General features: G+C 42.7%; 1 protein-coding gene across 6 annotated transcripts in view; it reads right to left on the bottom strand.

Annotated features, from left to right (window-relative positions):
• Nucleotides 1-7394, bottom strand: part of BTRC (beta-transducin repeat containing E3 ubiquitin protein ligase) — a 122273-nt gene extending 114879 nt beyond the window's left edge. For 3 of the 6 annotated variants that reach the window (XM_071748456.1, XM_071748458.1, XM_071748459.1), the window contains exon 1: nt 7231-7394. In XM_071748456.1, coding sequence (XP_071604557.1) covers nt 7231-7278 — 48 coding nt within the window. In that variant the 5' untranslated portion in view covers nt 7279-7394. The remainder of the gene's footprint in view (nt 1-7230) is intronic. The other 3 variants (XM_071748457.1, XM_071748460.1, XM_071748461.1) reach the window with 1 other exon arrangement.
• Nucleotides 7395-12278: the final 4884 nt, after the last annotated feature.

The raw sequence follows: 12278 nt of genomic DNA, 5'->3' as shown, positions 1-12278 counted from the left end.
TGTTTCCAAGCAAAATCACTGCGGAAAAGGGAAATAATTTAAAACTGAAAGTCTTCATTGCCTCTTCTCAAACCTTCTGCCATAACAACTAAAAATTTGGCTGTGCACACAGCAGCTGCAAGCAGGCTGAGCACCCATTGGTTAATGGAACTACGGAACTTGCAGATGAAAGAAAAAAAATGAATTTTAATGAAGTTTTTAGAAATACTTGTCATTGTTTCAGCACTGCCATTTAGTGAATGGGACCGATTTCTCTCTCAGTAGGGGATGATATTTTAATGATGTAACAATGTACTTCCCAGAAGAAAGACAAGCCTCATGAGGCAGATTAAAACTAAGAATATTCAGATCCCATTAAAACCAGACAGTTTCAAGCCATTTTTTAAATTAATTTTGTTTAATGATAAAATGTGTTATCTTAACAGGTGGCTAGCCAATTGTAAAATTAACCAAAACATGGTCAGAAGCACTAAGATAGATAATAGTACTGTTTTCTTCCTCTTCTGTCTTTTATCATTGATGCACCATATGACCCTACACAAATTCCTCTGGTCCGTGACCCCAGGCAAATTTCTAAACTTCAGCTTTCTCTTCCTGAAAAGCAGAAGCAGTATTAGTCCAACATCAGACCTCCTTAAGACCTCAGAAAGAGATATTAGAAACTATTGTGTTTAATAAGCACAGATATATTTAATGCAACTCTCAGGATGTTTATTTTCAAGTTTCTTAAAGATCAAGTAGTTTTTCTCAGCTCTAATAAGTATCCTGTAAAAAAAAAATCGTATTTGATTGCTTATTAATTGTATTTAGAGCACTTAACTATTTAGCTGCAGTTACTGTACTCTGGTTGCTACAAGTCATTTTCAGTTTCCACAGCTAAACACACACTGCATTCAGCCCTTCTGTACAAAATCACTTAAAATATATAAATAATATACCTTGTTGAGCATCCCTTGAATTGTGGGAAGGATAAAACAAGGAAGACTGAAGAAAATAGAGTACTAGAAACACTAGTTAAGTTTCTCACTCATAATAGCTAAATATTACACAAATTTCAAAGCACACAGAAGTTAGAGGTGACACAATGTAAGCAGACAAGAAAGTAAGAAAACACCTTTTTCCATCTGCGTTGTTTACATTAGCATGAAAACTTTTATACAACAAAATCAAGTTGCTTGGCTTGCAGGTTTTGCTGGTCTTACGCATCATTGTACACTAAGCACTGCTGCAGTGGACACTGAGAAAATTAATACGACAAGAAAAGCACCTATACAGATGAGAGTGAGTGGAATCCCTTCACTCAATTCTTAATGAAAATTCATAATTTCCAGATACAGATTAAGTTCCTTGCCAAAGAAAATAAATACTTTTCATTAACAAGTTATATGACGCAAACTAACAGCATGTAAAATCCAAAGAAAGCACTGCAGTGGATAAACACATCCACTTGACAAGCACATCTAGACAGCATCTGTACGTAAGGAAACACCACTTGATCCCCACTCCAAATGTTTTTAGAGAGTGAATTTTAAATGAGACAAGACCATAGCGTTTCCTTTGCCATTTAAACTTCTAGTCTCTAGTTATTCTTTACCCTACCTCAGTAGCTGCCAACACCAAAAATAAAAACCAATGTAACTGTATTTCCATCCATTCATTGTCCAGAGAGCAGAGCCTGGTTGGCCACTAGAAATCCTCCAAAGATCACCACTTTGTTTCTTCTTCATTAGGCACCTCCTCCACGTGCACCCTCCAGAAACTGCACATTCCCACCTTAGATAATACACAGCTATGGAATAACTTTATTTTCTTCCATTGAAATCTTCAATACCTCTTTCTGTATCACAAATCGCGACAGAATATTGAGGCCACTGTGCACGTCTTGTATCTTCCAAGGTTTATTCAGGAAACTCTGCCTATCCAAACTTTGTGGTTAGAACAGTCTCCTTTATCTTACTAATGATAATTTAGTACCAAAATACTCATGAGGAATTATAGCTCTGCTGACTGGCAAATAATTTGCCAAGGCAGATTAGTTTAGCTGCATAAAATAAATATCCACCTGCACATACTAGCACTAATCAGGGCGTGAAATTAAACTTTTTATTCAGTGGGAAATAACTGCTGCAAGGCGGCGATTTAGTCTGGGAAGCAAATATTAAGGTCAGCCTATTCTCTCTGATGTTTATGGTATATATTATAGCACTGAGAGCATGGTGCAACAAATTCTCCTTTTTAAGTCTATGAAACTAAATACTTCAGTGATGCGACAGCAAATTTGCCATTCGCTTTTCTAATTGCATACATTTAATGGAGCAAAGGGGCTGAAATGAAACATTACCAGAGAAGCAAGGGTGAAGTTACTAAAGAACCAAAGGCCTACATCAAGTGCAGAAAAACCTACACCACACCTACTTCCATTCTTACGTATTGGTGTAGAAGAAAATAAATCAAGCTTCTTTATGATATACTACCCCCAACATATCCTCAAACTAAGAAGATGCTGTTTCAGTTCTATTGGAAAAATTACTAAGTATATATTTAATATTTAAGCAGGATTTGCAAACCCACATTTAGGAGGCAACTCACTGCTATCTCAGTTGGTTTACAAAATTATTTTAATGGCTTCTTACCTTGCTTTGGATACCCTGGATTGCCTGCCACAATGACCATGACACAACTACATTACTGGGAAGACCTTAAGGTTTTCAAAGCGCAGTTTTATAATAATAGCTAAAAAGTCCTAGGTCTTCAAACTCCCCGTCCTCCTGACCCCATAAATCATACAGATTCAGTGTAAATGGCACCTCTTTAAAGAGTAAGCTTTTGTCCATCTGTTCCTTGTATAAACACATGTAAATACAGAGAAGGAAAAGGGAAAAAAAAAAAAAAAAAGGATTCTGAATCTATAACCCTTCAGTTATGTAGAAGCTCTATAGACTATAAAATCAAGGAACTCCAGTCTCATTTAAAAAAAACAAACCCCACAATGCAAATACATCTTATAAGACAACCAAAAAGTTTTGGTTCTTCTGTGAGACAGGGCAGCCATCAGAACCTCCTAGAATCACATTACCAGGGAAGAAAGGGAAAATTGTAACTTGGGGGTGAAATGGAAAACAAGACACTCATGAAGAACACTAGTATAAACATCTTCCTATTCACAAGCCAGAAAATTAAATTAACTCTTGTCAAATTAATTCACTCAGAAATACTGAGAAAGTGAAACTTCATTAAATATCAAGCTACTGCCTCCCAAAGCATCCTGAATAGGATCCCAAGCTGGTCAGGTACAGCTCCAAGCACTGCCAATTAAACACAACTGAAGTTGTTACTAGTCCATTCAAGAAAACAGATGTTACTTCATAGAGCTTTGATATTTTTTTTAAATACCTTTCAAAATGAGGAACAAAAAATATGAACTCTTATAAAAAGGGCTTTATTGTATTTTTATAGCATATTACATACCTTGTAACAATCATTCTGTTAAGCGTGAATGTCAGTTTTATTTTCTGTCCCTTTTTTCCTGGCTATTTACAAGCTTTGTAAGAACCATTTCTTAATTAAGTCTAAACATAGTTTTATATAAATGGATTCCTGGAATTAAAAACGTTCCGACTTAAGAAATGATTGTTACAGAGACTGTAACAGGCCGTAAAAAAGAATGCCACTTTAAACAAAGATTTCTCATTTTAATTAAAAAGATAATCATCAGAACATTCATACACTTAACAGAACCATTTGAAGCTACTTTGAAAAAATATCTACTATTCTATACAGGCATATGTAGTTTACTTTATATGACATTTAATCAAAGTCTCAGTTGAGCCTATTGCACTCTTACTTTAAATACTGTATCTACAGTTTTAAACACTTTACTCAAATATGGAAGTTTACTTATTGAGCACCTCATTTCCAGTACTTTTGTAAATGGTTATGACAACAGAAATCCCACATTCTTGAAGAGAGCTCTGTAAAGCAAGAGTTTCTGGGTGGGTTTTTGTGTGGTTCTTTCTAAGCTAATGGGTACATTCATCTCTCTTTCTAGCCTGAGCATCATTCTTACTCACAGTTTTATCTGTGGTATTGTAGGTTCCTTTCTGGTAAAATCCTTGGCATAGCTACAGAACACCAGGCTGCCATTTACACGATCATATTTTAAATCTGAACTGGCTTTCATTTAAAAAATTAAAAAATAAGATTAAAAAAAAAACCTCTGAAAGATGAGATGTAGAATACACTAATCCACCAACAAAACCAGTCTTCCAGTTGTTTAGTATTGCATAATGCTCATACACAGCAATTTAATATCAGAAATAAACTATGCTTTCTTAAAACGTAGAGTATAATGGGAAGGCAATTGAAGTTAAATAAATTACTTAAAGTATTAGATTATACATATTGTAGCCGACCATGGATAATTAGGAAACTGGTACCAGATACTTGCTAAATATAATATTTTTTCACTGGCAAGTAATCAAGCCAATACCAGCCAGTATGAAGGCTGTCTTCTTTTACTTCCATCAAAAAATTACAGGCAAAGCACATGGAAAAAAATAGGAAAAAAATAGTCCAGTTTGCCTTTCAAAGCATCAAAAATAGATACTTTCAAGCAAGGCAATTTCATTCATAATATTAGTGTTGGATGAAGTCTTCAAATTACATTTTTCTACTGGAGGTAATCATTAACATGAAAAAAAAAAAAAAATCACCACGTCCATCTTGCCCAATACCTGTAACTCAAGAAAACAGCTTAAAATCTATGCTGAAAATTAGGTACTGACACTTTTAAGTGGAAAGGGTATTTTTTCCTAGAGAAGCACAAAAACACTACCACCTATTGGGTCGTTTTTCAACATGAACTGAAACCTACCACAAATCCATATCAAAACCAAAACTACCAAAATCTAGAGAGACAAACTTCCAAAAGATATTTGAGTATTTACCTATGATGGCACTTGGGAAACTCTCAGAGAAAATCAATAATTAATAGCAAAGCCCATCTCAGCCCAAACTGCAAGCCACCTATTAAGGATGATGTACACGAAGTGTATCACACACTTGGATGAACAAGATAATACATTGTGAATGATTCAGCATTAGTGGAGAGGATGCATCAGCTGACCTACTACCTCTGTGTAGACAATCATATCAAGGCCCTTACTAAAGTACCTAAGCACTTTCTGAGTGCTAAAAGGCAGAAACAAAACCCCTGTAGGGGGGCCAAACTGATACTTGCAATTGACATCTCAGCTATCAAAACAACATCCCTAATTCCACATCTCCACAAACACCAAAAGACCCCACCAAGTCTGACTAAAACTTCACTTCCTAATTCAAGAGTCATGCTTTGGATAGATATGTGCTAAAGCAAAATCCTGAGATGTGTTAAACAAATGCTTTTCTTGCTCTCCTCTAAACCTGTATGCAAAAATACCCTAAAAAGTTCAGAAGAGACAGAGAGAAGCCACATCTTTTACTGCACTCCTTGCATGTATTTTGCATACAAGAGGCATTTTAATAAAACACTGGGGATTAGCTTTTAGCTCTCAGCATAGACTGATCTTGATAATTCCTCCATTTATGGGGTGCTCTCAACAGACACATCTCCTGTAAGAGCAGCTCTCTCATGCTCAGGTCTCTCCCTGGTGATGGGGAGCTTATTGTTCAAGTGGCACACAGCCAGCTGCAGGATGGACAGAGATTCCCTCAGGTCCCAGGCCCAATCTCGTTGAAAATCTCAAACATCTGGACTAAGCCCTTGGATGGGAATCTTAGTACGGGGAGGTGAAAAAAGCAGCGTATGAGGAGTCAGGATAGCATGTTCACAGTACTATTTCTCTGGCAGAAGACAAAAAAAGTTTCAGCAGAAACTTCTCAGGATATGAAACTCACTATCTAGAGACAGGTTGTAATTACCAAGCTTGGTCAAACACAAGTGCAACAGGATCTGGGACACTCCTTCATCCAATCATACACTAAAGAGGGTAGTTTATTATTACTAATTGCTACCTTGCCTATTTAGGTATCCATAGCATTTTCTCACTTCATTGAGCAGGGACTATAAATCTGACAAACCTGAAGACTATGAGCAAAAGGGACAAAAAGTCTCAAGAGAAACAAGTTCTACAAGATTAAAAAAACAGAAACCAAGCAAGTGTTTTGAAGTTAAAACAAAAATTAAAATTTCCAACTAATGTATCCTCAATTTAATTTTGAGCATATGTTCTGAAGCTTTAGTAGAATTGCTTCTTCTTCATGAGTTTAGATTTAACTCTGTACTACTGGAAGCACTAATCTGAAACAAACTTTGAGCAACTGTTGCCAGTCCTTTAGACTGTTAGTTCTTAAGTAAAAATATTCTGGGTCAACTGAAATTTACACTGTCAGCTGGCACCAGTCTGTTTTCATTTCTAAATCTTATGTTTCCAGCTAAAACATTTGGATATATCAACAAAGGAAGAGAATTAAACTACACTTTAAGTGTACCATGCCTAAAATCTAAGTAAACTCGCCATATTTGAAGAGCATCTTGGACGCAAGTACCTTCAAGGTTGTTTTCCATGCCAAAGGCCAACTTGCAAACCTAAACAATGTAAGTGCTCTTCACAGTCACTATCAATGAGATGCTGCTTTAACAGCAGTTAAGACGATTTAAGCGTCAATATTTGCTGCTCTCATAGCAGAATGGCAGGAAAAAGAAAATCAAACTGCTGAGAGATGGTGTGCAATACAGAAGGGTAGTCTACGGTGAATAACGAGAGAAACCCAAGAATTACGTACACAACCCCTCCTGGTGCCTCTGGGCCTCTCTGCCACCTCCTGCCTCACTCGAGTTCAACTTCTCCCGCTCCCAGGTGGCACCTGCAACCCCCTACCCCTGCTCAAACACAGGGATATTTTTTCACGGATCTGGGGCCCCGCTCCCGACGCGCAGCCCTCCCGGGCAGGCAGCCCCCTCCCCGCAACCCACGGTGCCCCTCGGGCCCTGCTCACCGCCATCCCCCGCCCGCAGGACGAGCTGCCCGCAGCGCCCCCCGGCCCAGCACGTCCCCAGGGTCTCCATCCCCATCGCCCCCAGCCCCGTCTGCCCCCTTCCCGTCCCTCCCCCACAGTCCCTCCTCATCCCTCGCCCCTCCACCGGCTGCCCCTCCAAACACACACACATACACACGCTCACACACACACCGGTGCCCACCCCCGCCGCCAACAACCGCCACGGCCTCTCACCATGAACTTGAGGGCCTTCTCCTGCAGCACGGCCTCGGCCGGGTCCATAGTCCTGCGCCGCCGGGGCCGGGGCCGCCCCTCCTCTCAGAGCCAGGCCGCAGCCAGCGCAGACAGGAACCTGCGCTGCCCCGCGTCCCCCCCCCTTCCACCTCGCCCCGCTGCCCGCACGACGCATGCGCCTCCCACAGGCCCACGGGAAATGGAGTCCCCGGCAGGGAGATTGGCAAGGGCCTTATCGGCGACTGAAAACTACAAAGCCCGAAAAGCCTCGGGGCCGCGGGCACGCCGGGAACAGGATGGCGCATGCGTTATACGCGGGAGAGGGGGCTGACGGGAGTTGTAGTAGCGCGGTGCTGTGACTCTGTAACTTGCGGGTAGAGGTCGGGGCCCGTCGCTGCTCAAAGCTCCTCTCTGCAGGGGCCATGTCGGCCTTTTTCAGCCCCAGACCTTCCCGGGTGAGGTGCTGGCTTCCAAGCCACAGCCCTGCGCTGTCTCCCTTTAATTAGCATCTTGCATGTGGCTAGTGGCGGGGTGCAGAGGCGGATGGCAGCAGGTTCCTCTCGCAGGACGGCGCCTGCAAGAGCTCGGCTGCTCGCTTGCTTTGCTCCGGTTGGACTCCATGCTTGCGCACTGCCGGTACCGGTACAGCATCCAACAGCCCGTGCACTGCCGCACCCTGCCACCCGCAGAGCGAGTACCTGAAACATCTGGTGACTTCGTACCGAGAGCAAGCAGGTCCGAGGGGGCCATTTCTGCTCCTGAGCAGAGGAGGTGAAGCAGGGAAGCTTGAATCACTGGAGTGTGTGAAGTAGACTGACATCATTCTTGAGGGATATTGGTTCAAACTGGTCCTGTAAAGTAACCTTACAACCTCCTGTGGTGCTTTGGTGCACTTACGCTTAGAGTTGGTTTTGGTTTTGTTTTTTGTTTTTGTTTTGGTTTGTTTTTCTCCCTGATGGTGCCAAATCAGTTTTCCCTGAACCAAGTTCTCCTTGCTGAACCCAGGAAACAAAAACAAAACAAACAAACAAAAAATCAATTGGTCAGCATCCCTTTCATAGCAGCTGCACTCAGGCTGGAGGGTATTTAAATTAACCCCCTCTTTTAATCTTCTCTGTTGTACACCAAACAAGACCAGATCACTCTTTGGCAACCACTGCTTTTAATCCTCTTGCTTTTGTTAATTTTGTCTCGTCTCTTTCCAATTTTCCTACATTTTTTACAGTATGGCCAAAAGCTGAGGTCACCTTACATGCAGCAGCAGAGAGGAATTACCTCCTGTCTCTTTAGTACTAATTATAAGAGCCTGAAAAGTTTTTTCCTTTATCTATAGCAATCATGACACTGATTCCTACACAGTTTGTCATCCAGTAAAACATTCAGATACTTTTCCTTGCTGCATTTATATATGTGACACTGCATCTTAAGCAAGTTACCCTGAATTTCTTCCTATTTACATGCAAAGGAGCCAGTCACAAACATAAGCACTTCCTTGCTGACATGCAGCTGAAATCCATTCTTTTTATGTGTGTGTGTGTGTGTGTGTGTGTTTGACCTATAAAGTTAAGCTTCAAGTCATGGGTATATCCTGTGCACTAGCCTTTTCCCTCATTTTGTCTATACAACCTATCTCCTCTGGATTTTTAAACAAGATAATCAGACACCAAACATTGCAGAGAATATGCCCATTACTGGGTTCCTTGCAGTGACGTCTGGGCTGGGTGATGCATCATGACCCAGTGCCAGGAGTATCCCCTCCAGCCAATGACCCAGCAGAGGTAATGGGGAATGTCAGCCTATGCGGGGTGTGATGCCAGGTTCTCCCAGAGCAGTTGCTTGAGGTAGGGGTAATCTTGCATCTACCCTCTACTATACCCAATGCATAGAAATCTTCCAAAGAACACTTTCAGATCACCAAGACACGGGCTGCATTTCTTGGACTGTGCCAGCAATGCTGCTGATCATCGTACTTTTAGCCCAGACTCTCAGCAGTGAAACGCCCGAGATGCTTGGTTGTAATGGGGCTGGGCTTTTTCCAGACTGCTGACAGGATTGAAAACACTTACCACAATTATATATATAACAGTAATTATAATGAGGAAGCCCTGTAATTACAAAGGGACGGCTCCTGTAACAGTACTGCAGGCAACTGGGGGCCGCCGGTGCTTAGGGCATGGCTCTCCTGTGTCTCCTCCTTCTGGGCAGCCTGCAGTTGCCTGGGATGTAAATGGATCCTCTGCAGCAGCATGATGGGCTCAAGGCTTTGATTGCACCGTTTATTTGTCAATAATATCTGATGCTGGCCTAATTGTAGGAAAATTGAAAAGTGTAATGCAGACACCACTGCTCCAAAACCCTCTAGGCTAATTGATCTGTCTGGACTGTAACTTACAGGGGATTAATGTCTCCAGGTCATAAAAAGCATAAATTAAATGGAGCCAAAACTAATGAGTGTTTAGGTGCTAGACTTAACTTTGGTGGAAGATGAGAGTGGCTTATTTATTCTGCTATGCTGCCATCAGGACCCCACAATGCTGGATGACTGCAGAGGGACTGGGCAAGAGTCTCCACCACAGCACAGAGAGGCTGAGGAAGGATTCAGAGAGGCAGCGAGAGGCTGAGGAAGGATTCAGAGAGGCAGCACTCAGTTAGGGAGCATTAAGCATGGAGGTAACACCTCACCATATGAACCCTGCCACGTAGCCCCTTCCCACTGTGGGGTGCTCACTGCAGCTGGGCAAACTGCTCTGTGCCCACTAGCTTGTTGTGTCCACTGTAGCCAAGAGCAGGAGAATGGTCAGCACACGGAGATGTGACACCCACAAGATCCCTGAGCCATCAGGGTATCGTGTCACGCAGTGAGAGGAGAAGCACGGGAGAGGTCTGTGGCATATAGGACAAAGGGAAGGCACGCTTCAAGTTCAGCAGATTTACAACCAATTAAATAATGATTTCTTTGGATTGCAGGAACCAAGAACTGGACATGTGTGGTCGGTGCTGTTTCTGCCACAGTAGAGCTGCCCCAACCAGCTCTTCTTAATTTCCCCTTGAAACAACAATAAACCTCTCTTCCTGCCCTCCACACCCTCACTGCAGAGCATGTTGCATGAAGAAAACCATATAGAGCACAGGGAGCTCACCATCCTTCCAGATGAATGATGCTACCTAATAGTAAAGATATTACTGTGATTATTTTTGCAATACCATATTGCTCTGTGCATTCTGGACTCTGCGGACCACATCCATGCCTGGTGTAACGCCATGTTAATTTGCTGTGGAAATCATTAATTGGGTAAGGAACAGCTGGTGCTCTGCTTTAAGTGAAGCTGATTGGGTCAATAAGTAACTGTTTGGTAAAGCGATCTACAGCAGGTACAGCACTACCTCTCTCTGCACTCCAGAAGTGTTTCACTTCTTGTCCCAGTGACCCTTGGAGGAAGCAGCAAGATTTGGCCATGAAACATTAGGGAGCTTTAATCAGTGAAGTTCCTTTGGGCATTATTGCCTGAATTTTAATATTTTGAATAATAAAGAATGATTTTAAATTAAATTTGTGGGCTCACCATCTGTGTGTGTTTGGCCTTGTTTTCCTCTGCTTTGGCAGTCCCTTGACTTTGTTCTTTCCAAGTTGCAGCAAAAAGGAAGGGAAGAGAGAAGAGAGCACCAGAGGAGGAACCTTTTGTTATTCCCTTTGTCATGCAAGAAGCTGGCAGCAGCAGCAGCAGCCTTTATTGCAGGTGTGTTTCACAGTGCTGAGCACACAGACAATGTCTGATAAAACCAGAGCTCCTGTCACTAAGACAGGGGCTCCTGCACCCAGAAATATCCCAGTGGTCCAGCTCAGCCTCTCTATCCCAGCTCATCTATCACAATGGTGTACACCACACAGGGCTCTGGCATCCCAGCTAAAGGGGCTTGATATGCAGGGGCCTGGGGCAGAATGGCTCCCTGCAGCCTGTGAGCAAAGGGTTTGTTTTTTTTTTAAACAAAGGGACATTGCTCCTCAATTGTGCAAGAGCAAAAGAAGAGAGTCCAAAACCACATACCACATATAGTGCTCATTGAATAGCTGGAGAAGGACAGTACCCGTTACCTGGGACTAAGGAGATGTTCAAGGTAGCAGATATAGAGGGGCTGAGTAGAGAGGCTTGTTTTCAGAGAAACCAGAACAGTCAGGCTATGGATTGACATTACAGGTTGAGCTGAATTTATCCCTTGTGCTGCTGAAAAGGGGAGCTGCATCCCATCCCACCCCCCACTCTTTCTATCTGCCAGCCACTGCTTCCTCATCTCACTTTGTGCCAGCTCGGATGTTTGTTTGCTATCAGTGATCAGTTTAAATTCACTATAGTGGCAGAAAAATTATAATTAGGAAATGCAAACTAAATACTTCTTTGTTGGTAAGTCAGACTGGCTTTTCTTGTGATCAGAAAACTGGCAGAGCTACTGTGAGGGCAGGCAGGAATGGGTGGGATGAGTGGTCAGGGAAGGGTGGGATGAGACTGGTCCCTCTCAGTGATGGAGAACTGCTAATTCAGGTGAAAAACCTCTTATTTTCACACTGTCAGTCTCTTGACCCTCCAGGGGTTGAGAGCCCTCCCTTCTCACACAGCATCATCACTGCCACTGGAGACTTTGAATGGCTGAGGCAGAGAGCTGGGGGATGTTTCAGGATGGCCAGACCCCTAGACTTTTGGATCCTTGCAGGGATCCTGAGCAGGGAACCCTGAGCTCATTTCCCATCATATCACTAGGGCTACATGGCTCTGCTTCCCACCTGGATTCACTTGGCTGCTGGGAAGCAGGAGTTGCTGAAGCCCTGCTCCCTGTCTTCTCCATAGACTCTGTAGGTATTCTGGTTAAAACATGGATTAAAAGAAATCAGGGTGACAGCAATGCTCTTGATCAGGAGCTATAGCCCTTGTCAGCAGCCTTCCTAGTTTCTCCCACAGCCTTGCCAGATGCCCCAGTGTCAAGCTCTAGGATGCTCTGCGAGGCTGGGCACATACAGAACACACTCTGCACAGTCAGCCAGGTCCCCTTGAGCA

Source organism: Heliangelus exortis, chromosome 7, assembly GCF_036169615.1.
Source record: "Heliangelus exortis chromosome 7, bHelExo1.hap1, whole genome shotgun sequence".
Taxonomy (NCBI): Eukaryota; Metazoa; Chordata; class Aves; order Apodiformes; family Trochilidae; genus Heliangelus; species Heliangelus exortis.
The sequence above is the reverse complement of the archived record's forward strand: the minus strand, read 5'-3'. Positions and strand labels throughout refer to the sequence as shown.